The sequence below is a fragment of the Crinia signifera genome, chromosome 4, assembly GCF_055691185.1.
Source record: "Crinia signifera chromosome 4, ASM5569118v1, whole genome shotgun sequence".
NCBI classification, from domain to species: domain Eukaryota; kingdom Metazoa; phylum Chordata; class Amphibia; order Anura; family Myobatrachidae; genus Crinia; species Crinia signifera.
The window spans coordinates 285,386,390-285,411,840 of NC_139220.1; the positions used below are offsets into that span (position 1 = coordinate 285,386,390).

Sequence of the window (25,451 nt, forward strand, 5' to 3'; positions counted from 1 at the left end):
CCCTCGCTGTTACGTTACTCAAATTGCAATTTCATCTTTCCAGGATGCAGTCACACTCTGAGGTTTTGCGCATGCCCGCTGCGGCCGCTGCGCATGATCAGAAGTTTTATAATCGCCTCATTGTGATTTTTTCTCTTCTACGACTGAAGCTGACTCAGTCCCATTATAATGGTCTCATTGTTCATGATAACAATGGGATTGTAGTAATTATCTATATTCTGATAGTATGAGGAGCATGATTGTAGTGCTGACTAAATGCTGCCTCTGCCAAGGCCGAATTATTCCCCTCTTCTGTCATTGGTATATTACATGCCTGATACTTACATGCACAACACAAGGGTCAGTGGATCATACAATTTATAATCAGCATATAATCCATCTGTGTCAGAGAGATCATCCACTTTCATGAAGCCCAACACACAGGCAGCCAGTCCTTCTCTATCATTTCGCACTTCAGCTCCCATGAGGAATGGATACTGGTGACACCGAAAGTAGTCACTCTAATGTACACTACATGCACTGATACCTGAGGCAGTCACTTCTATGTACACTGCATGCACTGATACCTGAGGCAGTCACTTCTATGTACACTGCATGCACTGATACCTGAGGCAGTCACTTCTATGTACACTGCATGCACTGATACCTGAGGCAGTCACTTCTATGTACACTGCATGCACTGATACCTGAGGCAGTCACTTCTATGTACACTGCATGCACTGATACCTGAGGCAGTCACTTCTATGTACACTGCATGCACTGATACCTGAGGCAGTCACTTCTATGTACACTGCATGCACTGATACCTGAGGCTGTCACTTCTATGTACACTGCATGCACTGATACCTGAGGCAGTCACTTCTATGTACACTGCATGCACTGATACCTGAGGCTGTCACTTCTATGTACACTGCATGCACTGATACCTGAGGCTGTCACTTCTATGTACACCATACTTGCCTACTTTTGAAAAACAGTTTGAGGGAGATTATAGTTGGTAGTAGAATTTTGCACAGCACCCTATTGAGGGGGCGTGTCATGCGCTCCAATAAAAGGGCGTGTCTAGTTCCATATATGGAGAAATTGTGAAAACAGATTGTAAATGTGGCACCTAGAAGCGTGGTTGTGTACTGCTACATCTGAGAGGAATATTTTAAAATGATTTGTATCCAAATGTAGATGAGCTCCAAAGCAGTTAGTAAGAGATACTGTACTTGGTAAAGTGCTGGGAAATAGTGCTGATGATACAATGTAAATGTATCTGTCTCTCATTCTTTTTTTCCCCCAAAAATGTAACAGTGTAATGTGGGCTAGGTGAAATGAGGGAGATTGCTAGACTAATGAGGGAGAGAGGGAGATTGCTGCTATTTGAGGGAGTCTCCTGCAGAATGCAGGAGGGTAGGCAGCTATGATGTACACTGCATGCACTGATACCTGAGGCAGTCACTTCTATGTACACTGCATGCACTGATACCTGAGGCAGTCACTTCTATGTACACTACATGCACTGATACCTGAGGCAGTCACTTCTATGTACACTGCATGCACTGATACCTGAGGCAGTCACTTCCATGTACACTGCATGCACTGATACCTGAGTCAGTCACTTCTATGTACACTGCATGCACTGATACCTGAGGCAGTCACTTCTATGTACACTGCATGCACTGATACCTGAGGCAGTCACTTCTATGTACACTGCATGCACTGATACCTGAGGCAGTCACTTCTATGTACACTACATGCACTGATACCTGAGGCATTCACTTCTATGTACACTGCATGCACTGATACCTGAGGTAGTCACTTCAATATACACTGTACCCACTTATATCTGAGGCAGTCACTCCAATATACACTGTACCCACTTATACCTGAGGCAGTCACTTCGATGTACACTGTACCCACTTATATCTGAGGCAGTGACTTTGAGGTACACTGTACCCACTTATATCTGAGGCAGTCCGATAAATACTGCATGCACATATACCTGAAGCAGTCACTTCAATGCACCCAAATACATCTGAGGCAGTGACTCCGATGTACACTGCACACACTTATACCTTAGGCTCTCTCTCCAATGTATACTGTACCCACTTATATCTGAGGCAGTCACTCCGATGTACACTGTACCCACTTATACCTGAGGCAGTCACTCCGATGTATACTGTACCCACTTATATCTGAGGCAGTCACTCCGATGTACACTGTACCCACTTATACCTGAGGCAGTCACTCCGATGTATACTGTACCCACTTATATCTGAGGCAGTGACTCTGATGTACACTGTACCCACTTATATCTGAGGCAGTCACTCCGATGTATACTGTACCCACTTATATCTGAGGCAGTCACTCCGATGTACACTGTACCCACTTATACCTGAGGCTGTCTCTCCAATGCATACTGTACCCACTTATACCTGAGGCTGTCTCTCCAATGTATACCTACCCACTTATACCTGAGGCTGTCTCTCCAATGTATACTGTACCCACTTATATCTGAGGCAGTCACTCCGATGTACACTGTACCCACTTATATCTGAGGCAGTCACTCCGATGTACACTGTACCCACTTATACCTGATGCTGTCTCTCCAATGTATACTGTACCCACTTATACCTGAGGCTGTCTCTCCAATGTATACTGTACCCACTTATATCTGAGGCAGTGACTCTGATGTACACTGTACCCACTTATATCTGAGGCAGTCACTCCGATGTATACTGTACCCACTTATATCTGAGGCAGTCACTCCGATGTACACTGTACCCACTTATACCTGAGGCTGTCTCTCCAATGCATACTGTACCCACTTATACCTGAGGCTGTCTCTCCAATGTATACCTACCCACTTATACCTGAGGCTGTCTCTCCAATGTATACTGTACCCACTTATATCTGAGGCAGTCACTCCGATGTACACTGTACCCACTTATATCTGAGGCAGTCACTTCGATGTACACTGTACCCACTTATATCTGAGGCAGTCACTCCGATGTACACTGTACCCACTTATACCTGATGCTGTCTCTCCAATGTATACTGTACCCACTTATACCTGAGGCTGTCTCTCCAATGTATACTGTACCCACTTATACCTGAGGCAGTGACTCTGATGTACACTGTACCCACTTATACCTGAGGCTGTCTCTCCAATGTATACTGTACCCACTTATACCTGAGGCAGTGACTCTGATGTACACTGTACCCACTTATACCTGAGGCTGTCTCTCCAATGTATACTGTACCCACTTATACCTGAGGCAGTGACTCTGATGTACACTGTACCGAGGAGAACAAAATTCCCAGACATTAAATACAGCTCAGAATGAAGTGTCTTAATGCTGGGATCAGGCCATCCAGTTACTGTAGATTTCCTTAGATCCCATTCTTACATGCCTCAAGGTCGACATGGGGTTAGGTTGACATGTTGAAGGTCGATAGTCAAAAGGTTGACATGGGTTTTTCACTTTTTTTTTTCAGCCGAGATGTGCTGACAGGCGGTATTTCATGTCCTACCATCCAGTAGGGTGTGGTGGGAGAAGAGACTAGTGTACCGAGCGTAGTGAGGCACCGTGCCCCGAAGCATGGCAAGTGGACGCGGGGTTTACTGTCCATGTCGACTGTGTTGAAATTCGGGTCAAAAAAAGTGAAAAAACCCCATGTCGACCTTTTGACTGTCGACCTAATGACCCTGTCGACCTAACCCCATGTCGACCTTGTGGTGTCGACCTAGAGACTGTCGACCTAATGCTTGACTGTCCAATGATCCCATTCCACCCTTAGATCACTCTGCCTTACGTTTCCTTACAGGTGGAGCACTGCTCAAACACATGGACCTTAGATCTAAATATTTCTATGTCACCCCAGCTCAAATCTCTGAACCCAAATCATGCACCACCACAATTTGACGTGAACCTATAAAAGAAATGAGTCCACACCCAGATACACAGCAGCCAGGAACGTCTCCGCCATGCGCGGTGCAGGTAGTGCTTGCCACCACACTGCAATGTCAGTGAGATAGGTGCAACAGATAATGACCTGTACATAGAAACTTTGTGCCCACCCTGAAGATAGTGAAGTTATGTAGTGTGTGTGTGTGAGAGGGAGAGAGAGGCAGGGGTCACATTTATCTCCCCTGCTGTCTACCATAGTTAATAAATTTAGCTCTAGATTAAAAGTATTGATCGTGTCAGGTTGATAAATACAGAAAGGGAGGGAGATAGAAAGAGGTGTGAGGTGTGTGTGTAAACACTGTATGCAAGATACAGATTAAGTCATATACAGAATGTGTTTTATAGTGGAAAAGAAAGAGTGCATTATGGTCATATTTAGCGTATGTATTGTCCGTGTTACCGATGCTTGTCCAGTTCTGTTCAGCTGGGAATTTGCAGTGTAACGAGTATGCAGGGCCTGATTAACCAATAGGCAGATTAGGCTGCAGCCTAGGGCATCAGGACTGGGGGGTAGAAATCACCCGTCCCAATGTACAGTGAGGGGTAAATACCAAATGGCTGTGCCAACGTAATTTACTGATTGTACAGCGCCAGCTGAGCAGTCTAAAGCAAATGTTTCCTTCCCACGCTACATGCCAGTTGTATAACCTTTGTTACATGCACATGGGCAGTATAACTGGGGAGTCCCTGAGTGCCCATATACAGGTGTTTAGCAGCATTACAAGGAAAGCTACATGTGTATCAGCCTAGGGCACTGGGAACTTCAGTCAGGCCCTGCATGTATCCATATAACAAGTGTAACATGTATTTGTATGTAATGCATATGATATTGTTACCGGTGTGATTTGTCTGCATCTTTTGGTGGTCGCAGATGCTGCTAGAAAGCCCTTCTCTGGTGTACATCCGTGCTTATGAATGTGAAGGGAATGAGACAAACCCACTATGTGATATGATAAACTAGTAGAAGAAATTGATAGCTCGCCCACTCTCCTAAAATCTGCGGAGACCCTCAGCTTTCCGGAGAGTGGTGTTTGTGGGTAGTGCCGCTACCCCAGAAGAGTAGGCAGATTCCCTGCATCCCACCCTCTTAGTGATAGGGACACAATACAAGTCTTAGGTTGGTGTGGAGAAAGTGGGAGTAAAATTATCCACCAATCAGGTTTGTATGGTAGAGTGGCCAGGCGGAAGCCACTCCTCAGTACAGAGCACATGGCAGCCTGCCTGGAGTTTCACAAAATGCACCTGAAGGACACTCGGACCATGAGAAACAAAATTCTCTGGTCTGATGAGACAACGATTAAAGTATTTGGTGTGTATGCCAGGCTTCATCTTTGTAGGAAACCAGGCACCGATCATCACCAGGCCAATACCATCCCTACAGTGAAGCATGGTGGTGGCAGCATCATGCTGTGGGGATGTTTTTCAGGGGCAGGGACTGGGGCACTAGTCAGGATAGAGGGAAATATGAATGCAGCAATGTACAGAGATGTCCTGGATGGAAACCTGCTCCAGAGTGTTCTTGACCTCAGACTTGGGTGACGGTTCATCTTTCAGTAGGACAACGACCCTAACGCACAGCCAAGATATCAAAGGGGTGGCTTCAGGACAACTCTGTGAATGTCCTTGAGTGGCCCAGACAGAGCCCAGACTTGAATCTGACTGAACATCTCTGGAGATTTCTGAAAATGGCTGTGCACCGACTCTTCCCATCCAACCTGATGGAGCTTGAGAGGTGCTGCCCCAAAGATAGGCGTGCCAAGCTTGTGGCATCATATTCAAAAAGACTTGAGGCTGTTATTGCTGCCAAAGGTGCATAGACATAGTATTGACAAAGGCTGTGAATGCTCATGTGCTTTCTTCAGGTTTTTTTTATTTGAATAAATTTGGTTAAATCTCCAAAAACCTTTATTCACGTTGTCATTATGGGGAATTGTGTGTAGAATTTTGAGGGAAAGGATGAGTTTATTTCATTTTGGAATAAAGCTGTAACATAACAAAATGTGGAAAAAGTGAAGTGTTGTAAATACTTTCCGGATCCACAGTGGAGTGGGACCCCAACTTTATAAAGTGAGGCATCCCTGGCCCCCACACATTCTTTTACTGAGCGCGATTACTCAAAATATGTGTGTATCTCACCAACGTACAGAACCTTGCCATAGGACCAGCTGTACAATCTAAGCAAGCCATGTGCCCCACCCTGAGGGTATCCATGGTTGTCCGCACACACACTATGCTATCACGTCACCCATGTCATTGGCAATGTAACTGTAACAGTACTGTACCATAGACACTAATAAAAACTAATATGTCTACCTGCAGATCCTACTAAACCATCTACCCCCTCATCTCTGCTCTTGTGTTCTGGGGTGTCTCATTGCTCTGTTCATGGTTCTTGGATATCTTTTTCTGATCACCAATATTTCCTGAACATTCCCTTGTGCTGCCCTTCCAGTTCCACACCACGGAGTGAGCTTTCACTAAATAATACTGCTTTCACATTGCAACCCTACTTTCAACACATTTTTGTAAACATTTCATAAAACTGGTCAAAAGCCAGTTAAACCCCTTCACATTGCATGTTGTAATCAGTATATTACTGTTTATATACCGTTTTTGTACCTTTCACATTTAACCCGTTTCACCCATAAAAAAAACGACTTCTTTGCAATAAAACTCTATTGTGCAATTCCTGCTTGGGGGCGGTGACAACATGCAGGGAGACAACCAATGACCCTTGTGCAGATTATCATGTGTAGTTTATACCGGTTCTGGGCCATTCAGACTGCAGGAAAAACGGCTCTGAACCGTGTAGGATCCTGCTTTTGAAAAGTGTTGAAATACCGGTATTCTCTAACCGGTAAATTGCCTGGGGAGCGTTCACACTGCAGCTGGTACCGTTTTAAAATACTAAATAAAACGGCAATATACCGGCTTACAAGTGCGATGTGAAAGGGGTTTAACACTCCTGTGTTTGTCTCATTCTCCCTCCAATCAGTGGACTCTCTTCCATCAGTTAAGTCTGTCTGTTTCAAATGTACTAAGCCTTGTAGGCCAATAACTAGAAAAAGATAATCTACCAACCAATCAGCTCCTGTTATTTTTCAAGCACAGCCTTCAACATGGCAGGTGATTGGTGGTACTGTATCTCTCTCCAAGGTTTAGTACATGTGCCCGTTATCTTTATTTCTCTTCCCTGGATAATGTCTGTGCTATATTGTTCTCTTTTGCAGTCAGTCAGTTTTATCTGCCGTCAGTTTCTCGCTTTTCATAATCTGTTTATTCAGTAGAAAGACACCTGTCTTAGGGGACATTTCACATGGGATGTTGCCCAGAGCAACCAATCAGATTCTACTTATTTATTTAGCACCTTCTAGAAGATAATAGATAGTATTTGATTGGTTGACAAAACAAAATCCCATGTGAAATACATTCTCCCATCTTAGTAGATTTCCCCCTTTGACTATTCCCTCTCCGGCAGCTGTCTCTCAAGCCCAATTCCCTCTCCAGCAGCTGTCTCTCAAACCCAATTCCCTTTCCGGCAGCTGTCTCTCAATCCCAATTCCCTCTCCAGCAGCTGTCTCTCAGGCCTTCTTCTCTCTCCAGCAGCTGTCTCTCAGGCCTTCTTCTCTCTCCAGCAGCTGTCTCTCAGGCCTTCTTCTCTCTCCAGCAGCTGTCTCTCAGGCCTTCTTCTCTCTCCAGCAGCTGTCTCTCAGGCCTTCTTCTCTCTCCAGCAGCTGTCTCTCAGGCCTTCTTCTCTCTCCAGCAGCTGTCTCTCAGGTTTTCTTCTCTCTCCAAGCAGCTGTGTCTCAGGCCTTCTTCTCTCTCCAGCAGCTGTCTCTCAGGCCTTCTTCTCTCTCCAGCAGCTGTCTCTCAGGCCTTCTTCTCTCTCCAGGCAGCTGTCTCTCATTCTTTAACTTGCTCTCGATTTATTTTCTCTTGCCATACTTTCCTCTCTAGACTCTAGACATTCTCCATCCAGCTGTCTCTTTCATCAGTCTGCTGTCCCTCTCTCCTGTCGGCTGTCTCTCCCTCACTAGATTGCCCCTATTTTCTTTCCATTCTGCTGTCTTTTCGCAGTGATCTGCTTGCTGCCTTTCTCTCCCTAGGCAGCACTGTCTCTTTCTTCTCCCTCCTGGTTATTAACGCTCTTTTGATAGGCAATTATTTGGTACTCTATATTTTTGCGACTCTTTCGTGCGAGACTCTGATTTATGAACATGTCTGTGAGTCTCTGCAACCCTCCTGTGGCGCATCACCCTGTTAACCCCTCCCCTGCCTGAGGATTATACAATATCTCCGTACCTGTCCGAGGAACCAGTCACCCCAACACTTACCTGCACCCCACTGTGCCAATTACTGCGTAATACAACTTTACCAGAATATAGCGCTTTACTATCGTAGCTGGATTCCCCACTTTTAACCCTTGGATCATGTATAAATAAACGCATCAATAGTTATATCCTGCTATGCAGCAGGGGGTTGCTGGCAGTAAAGCCTGATCTTCCATTTTTGCCACCTAGATCACGGTCTAAGGCAAAGGTCAGGGATCTTTTTTACCTTTTTCTCCAAAATATATTTAGATATGCCAACATTACCCCCTTCATTTGAAAGGAAGGGAACCATATCATTGTAATATACACTGTACCCCCAGAAATTGTTGATATATCCTGCTAAAATGGTGCACAGCCTGGCAGCCATTGATGATGAAGATGATGATGATTACCATGTAGGGCTGTGTGTGGTACAAAATTTGTACCGCACACAACCCTAACATGGTAATCTTCATCATCAATGGCTGCCAGGCTGTGTGTGGTATAGCCATTGATAATGTGATGTCCAGGCAACCATTAGTGTCAGTATTACAAGATGATATAGTGACAGTCTGTGCGTTAGACTAGACTAGAGGTGGGTATACCTTGACAGGAGCCTATAACCAGGCAGAGAAGCTCAGCACCGCAGCGGCAGCACAGACTGCGCGCTGCCGAGATGGCGCAACATCTACTGAATTCTACAGAAGAAGCAGGTGGACATGGAGGCAGGGCCTGGGGCATCACGCAGGGAAACATGGTATACACAAGGGCCTGACGCACTGCACTGCACTGCGTCAGGTCCTTGTACACTACACACAGCCAGGCATGCATATAGATTCATATACATGCCCAGCTGTGTCTCGGCAGCGCAACCGTCCATTACCTCCAGGAATTCCATTTTTACCCCATTTGGGGTAATTTACCGCTGTTTCCCGACCACTGGCCTAAGGCCTCATGTTCTGTAGAGGCTCAGGTTACTTTATCCTGTCTTTGTTTGGTTTATTTTTTTTAAATAAATAGGACACAATGGGGTCTTTGGGGTCTATTTACTAGAGAGAGAAAGTACCAGCCAATCGGCTCCTAACTGTAAGGATACAGGCTGTGGGGCAGATGTATTAAGCCTGGTGGAGAGATAAAGTGGAAGGAGTGGAAAGTGGAAGGAACTCCTAACTGTCATTTTTTTAAACAGCAGATTTGATGATGCGTGGTCACCTTCTAATTTATCTCTTCACCAGGCTTAATGAATTGGCACCTGTTTTGGAAAATGACAGGAGCTGATTGGTTGGTAGTTTATCTCCCTCAACTTTATCTCTCTCCAAGTCTTAGCACATAGACCCCTTGATCTGTATCTGGCAGGCAGCCTAAGATAAAGGTTTTGCAGAATGAGGGTAGTAGTAGCTGTGGAAGGTGACATCACTGGGTATCTGGCATTCTGTTACACTTGTAGGTATGATAAGATCTGCAAAGTTAAGGCACAGGAAGGCTTGGTGGGCCGCCATCCCTTACTGCTCTTGAATTCACATTCTGTGTGCTTAGTACTGCTGAGCTCCCCCCTCCTCCTCTGCTTGCTCCCCTCCTGTCCTGTCTCTGTGGTATCCCTCTCTGACACCGCTCCAGACAGCTGTTAAACGACTTAATCTCTTAAAAATAGTTTTAATTTTCTGCCTCCTATTGATCGCCGGCTCCCAATTAATCAGCCGAGTGGAGCTGTGAGGGTGGGAGGGGCCCTTGTGCCCCTTAGGACCAGGTGGGGGTTGGTGGGTTCACCTGTGTGCTTGTCCATCTAGCAGACTGTAGGAACCTATAGGTGCTGACTTTATTAACCCCTACAGTGCCTGAAATCCCATCATCGCCATATTACCCCTTCCTCCTCTGTCTACACAGTATTGTTTTATTAACTCTGCGTATATATGTTTTACTTGCAGGCACTTGGCTCTGTCTATTTCATACATGATTCCATTCATAGTGTTCAGATCTATGACTTTCAAGGTAAGAAATAAGGAGGTGGCATTGCTATAGTGTATGAGCGGTAACAGATGGCACTGTCTCTATATAGGCATTGTACGCTTGGCAGGAGTGGGGCAGATGCCCTGTGACTACCACTGAACTCATTCTATGCATGCTCAGACTGCCATCTGCCTCCAGCGGCTGGGTGGGTGTGATGGGCACTGATAGGCTGGCGGAGACCTGGTACAGTATAGGCATAGGGAGACAATTGCAAGTTCTTTGGGGTTTCCTGGTCATCTCTTTAATAAGGACCGCATATGAATTGTGTACACTGAATAGTAGGAATATGGTTTACCCTCTGTGTACATTGGGATTCTGGCATACCCTATGTGTACACGGTGTATAATAGGGGTCTTGTATACCCTACAGATGGGGCCAGGTTTAGTGTTGCCGCTAGACTGCTATCCACAGGTTTCCGGCGGGTGGGGATCTGACGGAATGGGACAGGACACAGGTTGTGCGCACGTTGAGACGCTAATGCGACCCATTCTCGGCATTGGACATGGGAACGTATAAGATGTGCGCTTGCCCCCCCCCCACTTTGGTGCTGGGTGGCGCACAGCGTGATGGGAGCCACTCTGATGAGAGCGGCCCCCTCTGTATGTCAGACATTCCCAACCTCGGTCCTTATGGCAGACTAACAGTGCAGGTTTTAGTGATATCCAGGATTGAGCACAGGTGAGTTAATTAGTACCTGAGTTATTTTGATTTAAGCATCTGTGCTGGATATCCCTAAAACCTGTAGTGTTGTGTTTCACACATCAAATACAGGGTTGTACTAGTGATTTGGACATGGTTACGTTCCAGGACGACTCAGCATTTGCAAGGTGAAGCTCCCCCATGAGACCAGTTAATAAGCTGGGCCACTGATGCCACATGGGGAGGGGGCGGAGCGGTGGGGGAGGAGGCAGTTCTTGGAGCTGACGCTACCTTCTCCCTATATGTAGTGTAATTGGGACCAGGGTCTCTTGACCCGCGTTACTCATTTTCATTGCCCAGTAACCTGGTTAAACTCCTCTTTTCCCCCGGGTCGGAATACAGCACAAATAAACCGGACCCAGGTTATTTGTGCGGTGTGAAAGGGGTATAAGTGTGATTGAGGACCATGGTTGGGAATGCCTGCCCTCTGTGCACACTGTGTAGAATGGTAATGTGGTATATACCTCTGTGTACACTGTGTATAATGGTAATATGGTATATACTGTACATTGTGTATAATGTTAATATGTATAGACCCCTGTGTACACTGTGTATAATGGGAATATGGTATATACCCCTGTGTACACTGTGTATAATGGGAATATGGTATATACCCCTGTGTACACTGTGTATAATGAGAATATGGCATATGCCCTGTGTACACTGTGTATAATGGGAATATGGTATATCCCCTGTGTACACTGTGTATAATGGTAATATGGTATATCCCCTGTGTACACTGTGTATAATGGTAATATGGTATATACCCCTGTATACACTGTGTATAATGGTAATATGGTATATACCTCTGTGTATAATGGTAATATGGTATATCCCCTGTGTACAATGTGTATAATGTTAATATGGTATATACCCCTGTATACACTTTGTATAATGGTAATATGGCATATCCCCTGTGTGCGATGTGTATAATGGGAATATGGTATATAGCCCTGTGTACACTGTGTATAATGGGAATATGTTATATCCCCTGTGTGTAATGTGTATAATGGAAATATAGTATATCCCCTGTGTGCAATGTGCACACAGGAAATCATCATACACTGTTTATACCGCCAGACGCTGGTTGTGGCACACACCCATGCATATCTTGGCCTCAATGTCTTAATGTCAGCAGCTTTTGTCTTCTCTTTGTCTCCCAGAAAGGCGGTTTGTGTCTCTCTCAGGCCATGCTGCATGGGTTAGTTCTCTTGAGGATTGTCCCATTGTGCACAAGGAGAGATTCCCACAGGACTTCTGGCCAGAGGTACAGACATGAGTACAGCGGGTTCACACCTTGCAATATTATATACAAAGTACCCACAGTGGTACCTGTGCAGTTCCACATGCTGACACGTGTATAACTTCCGGTATAGAAGTTACCTTCTCATAAGCTCCAACAGAGCCATTCATTTGTCCCGTCCTTTGCTTCCAGAACTATGTCTGGTAGGCTGCTGCTAGTAGTCCTTTATTAGAGCCTTGATTTCAGTTGGCACCATGGCACATGTCAGGTGCTCTCAGTCTAGCTGGGGCCTTTGCAATTAGATTTCTCATGGTTTCAGTATAAATGTATAATGTTAAGTAATGATAGGGGTTAGTAACCACAGCCTGCTCGCCCTTTACTGATTCCCAGCATGCTGAGCAATTTACTGGTGTGCTGTAGTTCCTCCTCCATCCCCTTTTCTGTTTTGTTGTGCATGACTATTTCAGAGGACTATCCAGGATATGGGTTTAGAGCAGGCGTGTCCAACGTTGGCCCTCCAGATGTTGTGAAACTACACATCCCAGCATGCTTTGCAATAGTTTTAGCATTCTCTAATAGCAAAACTGTGGCAAAGCATGCTGGGATGTGTAGCTTCACAACATCTGGAGGGCCAACGTTGGACATGCCTGGTTTAGAGTATGGCAGCCCACTGTTTGTAGGGCAAGTGGTAGGGAGGGAAGGCAATTTGTCACTCAATGAGCCTGTACAAATGGTAAGGGCGAGTGTTCAGTATCATGGTCCTTGACTTGGAGATAAAAGACAAGTGGCATGGATAGTGCCAATTGACTAGTGGCCACCGCTTCTTTGATACTTGTAACATTCTCTTTGGCCGCCTCCTCTTCCATCCTCTCTCACTGCCATTGAATTTGCCTCCTCTTCCAAAATTGAGGCCAACCGCCATGAAATCTTTTCATCCTGCCTTCCCTCAGAAACTCTGTTGCCTCTACCATCCTCTCCCTCCAGCAGTCCCACCTTGTGCTCCTTCCACCTCACCACAGGCAAAGAAGTCCTCTACCTTATCCTACCCTCTCCCCCTTTCACCTGCCCTGTTAACCCCTTCCCTTCTTGTCTTCCTCACCCCTCTCCCCCACTGCATGCTCTCACCATGCTCAATTATGCAACCTTTCACTCTCTACTGTCATCTTTCCCTCGCCATTCACACATGCTCTTGTCTCGTTATCTATTCTTAAAAACATGACATTGACCCTTCCTCATCCTCTAGCTAGCACTCCGCCTCTCTTCTCACCTTTGCCTACAAACTACTTGAGCGGCTTGTATACAGCCCTCTCACTGGTTACCTCTTTGGTAATTCCATCAGTTTGGCTTTCGCCCACCCCACTGAAACTGACCTGATCAACGTCACCAATTACCTGCTTTTCGCCAAAGCCAGGGGTCACGTCTTTCTACTTATTCTACTGCATATTTCTGATGGCAGACTGTTGGCCTCTCGGGCACTGTTCTGGCCTGGTTCACCTCTATGCCGATGACATGCAACTGTACTTCTCTCCTGACCTCTCCCCCTCTGTCCTCTCCCGATGTCAGAGCTCTCCCTGAATCTCTACATGGACAAAACCAAACTCATCATCTTTCCTCCATCCTCAGCCCCCCCCCCCCCCCTTCCCCCAATATCTCCATCACTGTGGACAACACCATCATCTCCCCCATTTCCTAACTCCACTGCCTGCATTCCACTCTTGACTCCCACCTTCCTTTGCCTTCCTTGTCCAATCCCAGTTGATTTCAGCTACACAGCATTGCTCGCACCAGGCCATTTCTCTCCCAGAGTGCCACTAAACTTGTTCACTCGCTGGTCATTTCACGGCTCGAATACTGCATCAGTCTTCTTACTGGCCTCCCACACTGCCAGCTCACTCTCCTCCAGTCTGTCCTAAATTCTGTAGCCAGACTTGTCTTCTTCTCCCACCTCTCCACTTGTGCCAAGCCCCTTCAAGAAAATCTATACTGGCTCGCAATTCTCTACAAAATCCTCTTCAAACTCCTCACCCTCACATACAAAGCCCTTTCTAACTCCACTGCTCCCTCTATCTCCAACCTAATTTCCGTGAACACTCGCTCCCGCCCACTCCAGTCAGCCAATGACCATCGCCTTTCCTTCCCTGGTCACTGCTCCCTTTCTTTATTAGACTCCACCTGACCTTGCAATACTTTTACAAAACATTTACTGAAAACCCACCTGTCCATCAAAGCATACCCTTCTGCATTATCTAGTACCAAGGCCACTCTGTACCTGCTTTCTCATGTCCTGGCCATCCCTGCCATGGTCATTTCTTGCCTTCAGATCTCCTTTCCTTCACCTCATGTCGCCTGTCTGTCTCTCCCTCCCACTAGACTGTAAGCTCCTTGGAGCAGGACCCTTTTTCCTCCTGTTCTCACAGCCCTCTTCTTGCATCTCAATTACAGCTCTCATACTCACCTACCATCTACAGTATACCTGCATCTTCTCTCACCTGTGTTCATCCATCTCTACCAACCATAACATGCCCCTTGGTAACATACAGACTGCTCCTCTGCTTCCCTACATCCCAGCTGTTCTGTGCACTGACTTGTGCTGCTGATTGTTACCTGTGCTCTGCTTTAGTTCTTCAGTTACTGTTATGTTTAGTCCTGTGTACCCTGTATTGTTTTAATGTGTGCCCTATGTACGGTGCTGCCATCCATTGTGGTACCTTAGAAATAAAATCTAATAATAAGGAAGGGTACTCTTTACCTAGCACGGCGCCCGCGATTACAATCGCGGGCGTCGGGGGTAAAAAATCGCGGGCATCGCGGGTAAATCAAAAACGGGTGCGACGCGATGCCCGCGATTTTCCCATAGGGATCAATGTTAAAAGTCAGATTGGTCGCGATTTTAGCGTTAATTGGCTCAATGCCCGCGATTTTTACATAGGAAACAATGTTAAATGGGCCACAGAGCCCTAATAGTCCCCCTGAAGTGTGAAATGGCCCCCACAATTTTTAACGCCACCCCACGATCAACGTGAACCCGAAGCGTGGCGAGCGCAGCGAGCCCGCGAGGGGCGGCGGTACGCGTCCTCCGACCTTTTCATACCCCCACTATCCACGTCGGCGTGGAGTTGAGAATAGAATAGTGTGGCGAGCGCAGCGAGCCACCGAGCCCGAAGCGTGGCGAGCGCAGCGAGCCCTGCGAGGGGACGCGGATACCTTCACAGGTAAACGCGTCCCCTCGCGGGCTTCACAGGTGTCCGCGTCGCCGCGGACACCTGTGAAGCCCGTGAGGGGACGCGTATAACTGTGAAGGTATCCGCGTCCCCTCGCGGGGCTCGCTGCGCTCGCCACGCTTCGGGCTCGGTGGCTCGCTGCGCTCGCCACACTATTCTATTCTCAACTCCACGCCGACGTGGATAGTGGGGGTATGAAAAGGTCGGAGGACGCGTACCGCCGCCCCACGCGGGCTCGCTGCGCTCGCCACGCTTCGGGTTCACGTTGATCGTGGGGTGGCGTTAAAAATTGTGGGGGCCATTTCACACTTCAGGGGGACTATTAGGGCTCTGTGGCCCATTTAACATTGATTCCTATGTAAAAATCGCGACCAATCTGACTTTTAACACTAAAATCGCGACCAATCTGATTTTTAACATTGGTCCCTATGGGAAATCGCGGGCATCGCATCGCACCCGTTTTTTAGTGCATGCGATGGTCGCGATGGGCGCCGTGCTAGGTAAAGAGTACCAAATGAAGGAACCAGGGGGATGAGGGTCCTGCCATGTGACCTTCCATGCTAATTGTATGGGTAAATAGATATTTATGCATACATATGTGTATGCCATTGTGTCTTTATATACATGACTAGTATGTGGCATAGTGCGTGCTTTAACCTGCTCCTGTTACATTTGCAGTTTGCATGGACCCGCAAAGGATTCATGAGGACACGGTGGCTGATGCACAACCGGTATGTATATGGCAGTGTCCTGCTAATGGCTTCCTGCTAATGACACAAGCTGCTGTAACACATGCACGTAACAACAGCCAAACCCTCCCCATTCTGTGGCTCAGATCAGTACGATTGTGCTGCAGCAGGTTGGCAATCACGGTGATAAATGTGTTTGTATTTGACTCATATCTCCAATAATGAGCAACCCTTGATCCTAATACTTTCCTGAGCTTGATGCACTGCAGACCTGTCTACTCGCTCCAGTGTACGAGTCAGAGCTTCCCTGGTGCCAATTAATTCTGCCCTATGTACAGGGGAAGGGGGGGGAGGCACACTAATCATTATGTTATTTTGAAAGGGGTAGAGATATTATAAGAAGGTTTTATTTTCAACAGTTTAAGTAATATTTTACATTATACCCATAATTCTATAATTTAGCAGATTCCTTGGACAAAACATTTCTCTAATACAGGTGCATCCTGTCTTATATATATATATATATATATATATATATATATATATATATATATATATATATATATATATATATATATATATATATATACACAAGGTAGCAGGGTCTGGCACAACCTCCAAACATACGTAATTCTCGGGTGCCTCCAAACGGGGATAGACAGCCAAAAAAGAACAAAGTGGCACTCCGGAGCTTTGAAGCTAATCGAATTTAATTAAGCAATATAACACCAACGTTTCAATGCCTACTTGGGCATTTTCATCAAGGCTTACAAGAATACAGACACAGTCCTACCTTATAAGCATCTCAGAACTCCACAATGCCGCGAACGGGACCACGCACCCGGGCGGCGGCGCAGGAGGAATGACGTCATTCCGCTGACGCTTCTCCTAGCGTCGCATAGCAACCCTGCAAACAGTGAAAAAAAGGAAAAAAACACATTAAGAGAATGACATTTAAAAACCAACAAATACACACGACATGGCATGATATAACACCATACAAGTTAAGGCAACCAAGTATGATGCCTGAATGACTAGAATGAATTAATAGCAAAAGCAAGTATGTTACTGCGTAATACGGGTATTCACTATCAAACCCAAAAAAGCAAAGAGCTGATGTGTGAACCACTAAACGCTTTGTTTGGTGAGGGCATCTAATACCCTAGCATAAAAAGTAAATAGCACAAGGAAAAAAAAAAATTAAGCAAAAATGTAAAAGAGACAAATAATTTTTCAAACAGTATTAACAAACCAACCTATTGGGATTTAAAGAGACAGTACGCTGATATCAGAATGGTCATTTAGCCCATTGGGGGTTACTGTCCCCAATCTAAGGATCCACCTAGCTTCACTTTTTAATAGGCCAAGACCCCTATTGCCACCCCTCAGGGACCCTGGCACATGATCAATCATGCGATATTTAAGTTGAGACATTGTGTGGGAGGCAGTGACCCAATGTAGGGCCACTGGTTGTTCACTTTGGCCAGTCAAGAGAGCATTCTTGATTGCTTACCTGTGGGCTGCCATACGTTCCTTGAAGGATCGTTCGGTCTTACCGATGTATGACAGCCCACAGGGACATACTATTTGGTACACCACATACCTTGTGTTACATGTAAGTGTGTGATTGATATGCATACACTTTCCGGTTTGTGGGTGAGGGAAAGTATTCCCTACCATTAAAAAGCGACAGGTAGTACAAGTACACCGAATATTACCTTTTTTGGAATTCCTAGTGCTCACACACTTACATGTAACACAAGGTATGTGGTGTACCAAATAGTCTGTCCCTGTGGGCTGTCATACATCGGTAAGACCGAACTATCCTTCAATCAAGAATGCTCTTAAAGTAATAGACCAATAATATTTCATCATTCATATGGCTTATTGACACATTTAAGATAATGTACTGTATTCTGTAAAAATCTGCATAAAGCCATAGGAATATAAAGGAGCAGGTTCCTGTAATTTCTTGTGCGTTCTCCATGTTGACTGACTGGTACACTGTTCTGTGACCAATCGCCAATTGTACCATTCTTTGTGCTGCTTTTTTTTTTAAGGATATTTGACCTTGTTAATCTTCACCTCTTCCACGATGCCTCAAATCTTGTGTCCTGTGACTCCTCCCCATCCGTGTACAGCTCCAATCGCAGAGGAGCGTTATACCATGTGCTGACCAGGTACCGGATATAACTTGGATGTGAACGAGATCATATGTTGAGTGAATCAGAAGTAGCGATTTACCTTTCCTGATCACTTTTTGAGAATCTCAATGTAATTCGATTATATAGAACACAGGTTCTCAAACTCTGTCCTCAGGACCCCACACAGTGCATGTTTTGCAGGTCTCCTCACAGAATCAAGTGAAATAATTGGTACTCTTTACCTAGAACGGCGCCCATCGCGGTGATCGCGACATCGCGGGCAGTACATAAACGGCCGCGACGCGATGCCCGCGATCACCGCGATTTTCCCATAGGGAACAATGTTAAAAAGCCTAATTGACCGCGATTTTGCATTCAATGCCTCAATGCCCGCGATTTTCACATAGGAATCAATGTTAAATGGGCTACAGAGCCCAAATAGGCAGAATTAACCCTTAAATGTCCCCCCAATTTTTGTACGCCACCCCACGATCCACGGCAACCCTAAGCGTGGCGAGCGCAGCGAGCCCGCGAGGGGCGGCGGTACGCGTCCTCCGACCTTTTCATGCCCTACTATCCACGTCGGCGTGGAGTTGAGAATAGAATAGTGTGGCGAGCGTAGCGAGCCACCGAGCCCGAAGCGTGGCGAGCGCAGCGAGCCCCGCGAGGGGACGCGGATACCTTCACAGGTAAACGCGTCCCCTCGCGGGCTTCACAGGTGTCCGCTTTTCGCCACGGATACCTGTGAAGCCCGCGAGGGGACGCGTATAACTGTGAAGGTATCCGCGTCCCCTCGCGGGGCTCGCTGCGCTCGCCACGCTTCGGGCTCGGTGGCTCGCTGCGCTCGCCACACTATTCTATTCTCAACTCCACGCCGACGTGGATAGTAGGGCATGAAAAGGTCGGAGGACGCGTACCGCCGCCGCTCGCCACGCTTCGGGTTGGCGTGGATCGTGGGGTGGCGTACAAAAATTGGGGTGACATTTAAGGGTTAATTGTGCCTATTTGGGCTCTGTAGCCCATTTAACATTGATTCCTATGTGAAAATCGCGGGCATTGAGGCATTTTAAAGTAAAATCGCGGTCAATCAGGCTTTTTAACATTGTTCCCTATGGGAAAATCGCGGTGATCGCGGGTACACGATTTTTATGTACCCGCGATTTACCCGCGATGCCCGCGATGACCGCGATTTTTTACCCCCGACGCCCGCGATTCTAATCGCGGGCGCCGTTCTAGGTAAAGAGTACCAAATAATTAGCTCCACCTGTGGATCTTATAAAATGTCAGTCAGTAATGAGTGCACCTGACCTGGAAAACGTGAACTGTGTGGGGTCCTGAGGACCGAGTTTGAGAACCACTGATATAGAAAATTGGGAGGAGAAGGACCATTGCTGACATCTAGGTTTATCTTACTGTTTTGGGGTAATATCACCCCATTATACCCTCCCTTCTGTCTCTGCTTTCAGTAGGCGACATCACACATGATTGTTTGAACTCTCTTCTTCCCCAGGTTACGGGATGACTGTGATGCTCCATTTTACTTGTTTGGAGATTTTAATTTCCGTTTAGATTTGAAAAGCCTCATCCAGGTGGGAATATCATTAATACGAGTGGCTGCAATGATGTCCACTGTGCTTTATAGATACTATGTGATAGAACACTGTATTGCCTGTTGTAGGCCCAGGGCTGGCCCCCGAGTGTCACCGGCGAGACAAATGGACAGACCATTGCCTATGAGCAGGATGGAGAGGTCAGACTTTCCCTATCACTTGTATACTAATCACTGTCACACTAACTTCCAAAGCTCTCTGATCATTTAAACATGTCATATAATACATTATTAAATAGTTTATTATTATTTACACTCATTGGGTAATATCTAATAGCGTCCGAATGCGGGATGTTATACGAACTCAGGTTTTTTTTTTAAGTAGCAATCATTTAGAAGGCATGAAGGCATGGTTAGCCCAGCTTCCCACACCTCTGGTGAACTCAGACACTACTACATAATGCCGCATAGGGGCGGATGTAGAGATTGTTCCAAACTGTCTGTAAGACCCAACCAGGACACATCTCCCAGCAGCCCCCTCCCCATTTGGAATATGGAGGGGAGACCACCAGGAGCTGCAGGGAGCACCAGACATCCCCAGTTGCAGTGGTTTTTGTATTTAGTTTATGTGCTGAAGTGTTTTCAGTACTTACAGTAACTCGCAGCCGTTATAGGATTACCATGGGTATGCATGCTCCCGATACCTGCGGTATCCAATAAAAAACTGGTTGCAAGATTTTCAGGGCTGCATAAAAAAGAAAAAGAAAAAAAAAACTGCTCAGGGCTCTTGGCAGTATTTTTTAAATATAAATTCTGCCCCATCGCTTTTCCAGTTATATATATGGAGAATTCTGTTCATTAAACAAAATAATTAAAGGGTAATACTAAAATAATGTGAAAAGGGTATGAATACACAGTTGTTCACATCACTATAGTTAAAGAATTGTTAACAAATCTAACTCTTTAGAGATCTTCATTTGGCTTCCTCCCATATCCCTCACCTTTAACCCCGCTTGTTACTCAGCCCTTCCCTGTTGCTTCCCTCATATATGTGTTTTCAGCACTCCTGTCCCCCCCTACTGATGTCTGCCATCTGGGCTTCTGCCATTCTCCTCAGGTTCAACTTATCATGAAGATGAAGATGTTTGAGCATCAGAACGCAAAGATTTTTCAGGATGACAGTGTACATATGGTGAGAAATAATCATTTCTCTAGGAAAGTAGATGACAGGGTGCTATAGTGTGGGGAGATGATAGCTACACAGAGAATACATCCTTTAGGTAAACAGGGAAAGATTATACAGGACATGAAACTCATTTAAAGCAAAAATACAATGAACTATATTCAAATCTATATACATTTCACATTTTAAACCATGCCAGACAAGGATACCTATATACTCATGAGTGACGTGGTATAGCTAACAATGCCAACAGTCATTAGGTTAACAGCAAAAGGTCAACGCAAGCAAAAGTTCGACACGTAAGAAAGTTGACATGACTTTTTCAGTTTTTTTTATGCCAATGAGCACATGGACCCCCAATTAGTATACCGCGTCCCTTCGCATGGCTCCCTTCACTCACCAGCAATGGTGCCAAGAGGGGGAGGAGGGAGTATTAATTACCTGGGCCCAGGTCTGATGGCCTGGTCAGGGGCCCTTGTTACCTGCCGGCAGCTGCTGTGAGCTTTGCTGCTGTGTGCTGAGCTGCTGTGCGCTGTGCTGCTGTGTGCTGAGCTGCTGTGTGGGTATTTACTCTAATAGGGTGTACACACGGTTCGATTTAATCTATTTTTCTCTTTGATTTTGCTTAAATAGGCAAAATCGAATCACAATCGAATGCTTTTCAGCCGCATTCGATGCTGATTTGATCCGATGCACGCTACAGTTTAGTTTATATCGAATAGAAAAATACACTGTGGAGGCAAAACTATATAGTACAAATCTGTGCAGTCAAACTCGAATGCATTTCCCGTGCCGTGCAATTAGATGCCGATTCAATCAAGATCTAATTGCATAGGAATCGCACCGTGTGTACACCCCTTAAAGGTGCATGGCCACCGGAATAGTACTTAAGCTCTTTAAGGCCCGCTCGCCAGAGGTGCCTTGCTTTGCCTACCGCTGCTTCTCACACTTTACCATTGCCAATCTGGATCCATGTGGATAAGTATGGAAAAAGTAAAATAAAAAACGAAATTCCCCCAAAAAACTCATGTCGGCCTTTTGGTAGGATAAATCAGAGCATTTAGGGTCAGCATTACCGAATATTACAGCGGTGACCTTGCCAAGATAACCTCAAGAATCTCCCCATGCATAAAGCACAACAGGTGATAAAGATGGGGCATTCAATTTCAATCAATGGAACTTTATTTGTTTTTTTATAGTATGTGGGACTGCTCGGATGGTAGCTATCTGAGGGGGAGATGGATGAAGCAGTGAAAAGAGTGGAGAAGTTGTTTTTGGAAACCAATCGGCTTTGAAGTAACATTTATCAAATCAATTCTATAACATTTATAGGTAGCAGCTGATTGGTTACCACGGCACCCTATCCAGTCTTTTCACTACTTCGTACATCTCCCCCTGAGATACTTCATTTATGTACACGAGTAATTACCATTTGTGTATACATTTATTATAGCAGTTGTGTTAGCTAAACCAATGTTAATGAGAACGCAGCCTGTCTACTCATATGGAACCAGCTACTGAGGGAAATCATATATCCAATAGGTCTATGGTCCTAGTTATAATGCAACCTACAAATGTTATACATCTAATAGGTATATGCTGATGCAAGAATTATAGTTTTAGATTACGCCGCCATTATGGAGATACTGTCACTCTACCCATACACTTTTCTCCCTAGCTGCTCAGATTTGACCATGAACCAATCCCCTTCCTGAATGACCTGACAGAGATCCAGATCTCCTTTCCACCCACGTAAGATATCTGCTGATTAGTTATACCTGGTGATATTACATACACATTATTGTCATTGGGACTTTGCGGTTTACGTTCCCAGTTACCCGTTCAGTGAAAATGTGATGAAACCCTCGGAGTTCATGGGTACGCGATGCCCAGCATGGTGTGACCGGGTCTTCATGTCTCATGCTGCCAGAGGTCTCCTGAGCAAGGTCAGGAATCTCGCTGTTCTGCTTTCTCTTGCTATAATCATATCTCTACCTCTGTGATCTCTATGTCATTGTCCTGTCCCCCTCAGGGCAAAGATGGAGAAGACTGTGTTCGGTACGGACGGATTGGAGGAAGTGTGTGTATGGGGGATCACAAGGTGAGGATGAGGAACTTTCTAGAATTGCATCTATATTTCATCTGCCACACAGTTAATGGGTCTTTTATTCTTCCATCTAGCCTGTGTTCCTCTACTTCAAAATGGAGTCACAATTAGAACTGCCTGAAAACTGACAGGTAATATGTTACTGCTCTCTCTGCACCCCATTATGAGAGAAACTTCTTCACTATGAGATATACAGTACGTACTAAGCCAAGGACAGAGATAAAGTACCAGGCAACTAGTAAGCCCGCTCGAAGCAAAAGCTTTGAAAGCTAGTCTGCTACCTTCTGTGTTTGTGCATGTGTGAGAAAGAGATGTAGTTTCACTCTCTGCCAGCAGATGGCAGTGTTTCGGAGACTCACAGACACTAGACATACAAGGGTGGATCAATAAGTATCTGTGTTTGAAGATACGTGGCGTTGCTGAGGAAAGTTGGTATCACTATCGTGTACTGCCATCTTTCAAACAACGCCATACCAAATGTCAGAATGATTCATAGGTTAGTTTTTGTTTCCACCATGACAATGCACCAGCTCCCTCATCCGGAAGTGTTGCAGCCAAATTGCATGAAGTACGCTATCAATTGTTTTTTATTTTCCCACGAGCCATGTTTTCAGGTGAGGGAACAGAAAGAAGTCGCAGGGAGCCAAGTCAGGCGAGTGCGGTGGATGCGGCGAAAATTCATAGCGCAATTCATGCAATTTGGCTGCAACACTTCCGGATGAGGGAGCTGGTGCATTGTCGTGGTGGAAAAAAAAAACTAACCTATGAATCAATCTGAAATTTGGTACGGGGTTTTTTGAAAGATGGTAGTACACGATCGTAATACCAACTTTCCTGTCTTGAAACACAGGTACTTATTGATCCACCGTTGTATTAATAGATTATCAGCTTGTAACTGCCCATTTATCAAGGTGTTTTAGCTATTTAAAACTCAATGGGGCAGATGTATTAAGCCTGGTGAAGATATACTGTGGAATTTGATAACAATCAGCCAATCAACTCCTAATTGTCATTTTTCAAACATAAACTAGGCAAGATACTGGTTTGGAGTCTTCCTCCCTCCAAACAATCCATAGCATAATTTTTTGCCGCTGAATGCAGAAGGCAACGGTAGAGTACCTTGGCTTGTGCACAGTCTACTGATAAACGCTCAGTTGCATAATAATAATCGATATGCATAAAATTCTGGACTTTTGGAATCAGGGTTAATAACAGTCCACTGACTGCCCACACACAGTGGTGACAACCAGAGGAAGTGACTTTGGGAGTGTATGCAGGTCCTTGTGATGTCACAACGGCCTGCGGTAGTCCCACAATGCTCCTCTGGGAACATTTTGAATGGACAGGTAATCATAATGGAGTCCCTTAAGACCTGCTCCTCCCTAGGGCGCCTTGTGGAAAATACGCCACTGACAGCTAAGTTTGAAAAATGACAGTTGGGAGGTGATTGGCTGAACTTTTCCTGATGCCCTCTGCCTGAATCCTAATCCCAGCAACATCACTGACTGCAATACAAAGTATCCTGCTTTACTAATATACTGAGCAAATACTGAGAGGCTGACTGCAGGCTACATATTGACTATGACAGCCACGTGGTTACCATGCGTATTAATAAATTATTACTTAGGGAATTTGACTGAAATGTGGCCAGATTGCACCCACCAATAAAAAAGGAACATCACTATTTTATTTCCAACAGAGGTGACCCTGTCTGCAAGGCCCTTCTACCAACAGACAAGAAAAGAACATGACTGTATATTATATTGAACATTTTATTTGACTTTCTTTCCTCAAAAAATGTTTTTTCGATTGTAAGCTCTGCAGACATCTGTAACAATTTTTATATTTTATTTAAATATTATTTAAAATGCAGCTTATATAAATTGCAGTTGTTGTACATAGTGTGCAGTGTGCTTGTTATTTCTGCACATCAGTAACAGGCATATACATTCATACACGCATTAAGCTGAAGGAGGTAATAGCCGAGTGGTGGACTCTGGGCGCGGTGTAGCGATAGGTTTATAGCCAGTGACAGATGGGCTGACTGACTGCTTCTTAATCTGCTGTCAGGTCCAGAGTTTGCCTTTCCCACAAAGTACATGAGCGTCAAGGACTGAAGAAAGTGCATATAGAGAAACCACCATAATGTGTGTGTAGGCCACAAAACCAAGACCTAGCTGCAATCGTTATCTGCTATCCATAGGAACATGAACACTAGTTAGGCTTTATAAATTCCGGAAGGCTAAGTAGGAAGATAGGCGCACAGGTTACACTGTAGAGCCAGAAAATGGAATTACTGAATAAGATGCTGGAATTGTACCCAACCCCTATTTCAGGCAC

At 45.4% G+C, this 25,451-nt stretch overlaps 1 protein-coding gene across 3 annotated transcripts in view; it reads left to right on the plus strand.

The window, feature by feature from the left end:
• Positions 1–24,994, plus strand: part of LOC146075538 (inositol polyphosphate-5-phosphatase A-like) — a 54,443-nt gene extending 29,449 nt beyond the window's left edge. For all 3 annotated transcript variants that reach the window (XM_083184866.1, XM_083184867.1, XM_083184864.1), the window contains 12 exons: positions 10,195–10,258; positions 12,139–12,242; positions 16,118–16,170; positions 18,189–18,308; positions 19,783–19,861; positions 19,951–20,022; positions 20,939–21,013; positions 22,683–22,756; positions 22,839–22,950; positions 23,037–23,105; positions 23,186–23,242; positions 24,811–24,994. In XM_083184866.1, coding sequence (XP_083040992.1) covers positions 10,195–10,258; positions 12,139–12,242; positions 16,118–16,170; positions 18,189–18,308; positions 19,783–19,861; positions 19,951–20,022; positions 20,939–21,013; positions 22,683–22,756; positions 22,839–22,950; positions 23,037–23,105; positions 23,186–23,239 — 876 coding nt within the window. In that variant the 3' untranslated portion in view covers positions 23,240–23,242; positions 24,811–24,994. The remainder of the gene's footprint in view (positions 1–10,194; positions 10,259–12,138; positions 12,243–16,117; positions 16,171–18,188; positions 18,309–19,782; positions 19,862–19,950; positions 20,023–20,938; positions 21,014–22,682; positions 22,757–22,838; positions 22,951–23,036; positions 23,106–23,185; positions 23,243–24,810) is intronic.
• The last annotated feature ends 457 nt before the right edge of the window (positions 24,995–25,451 follow it).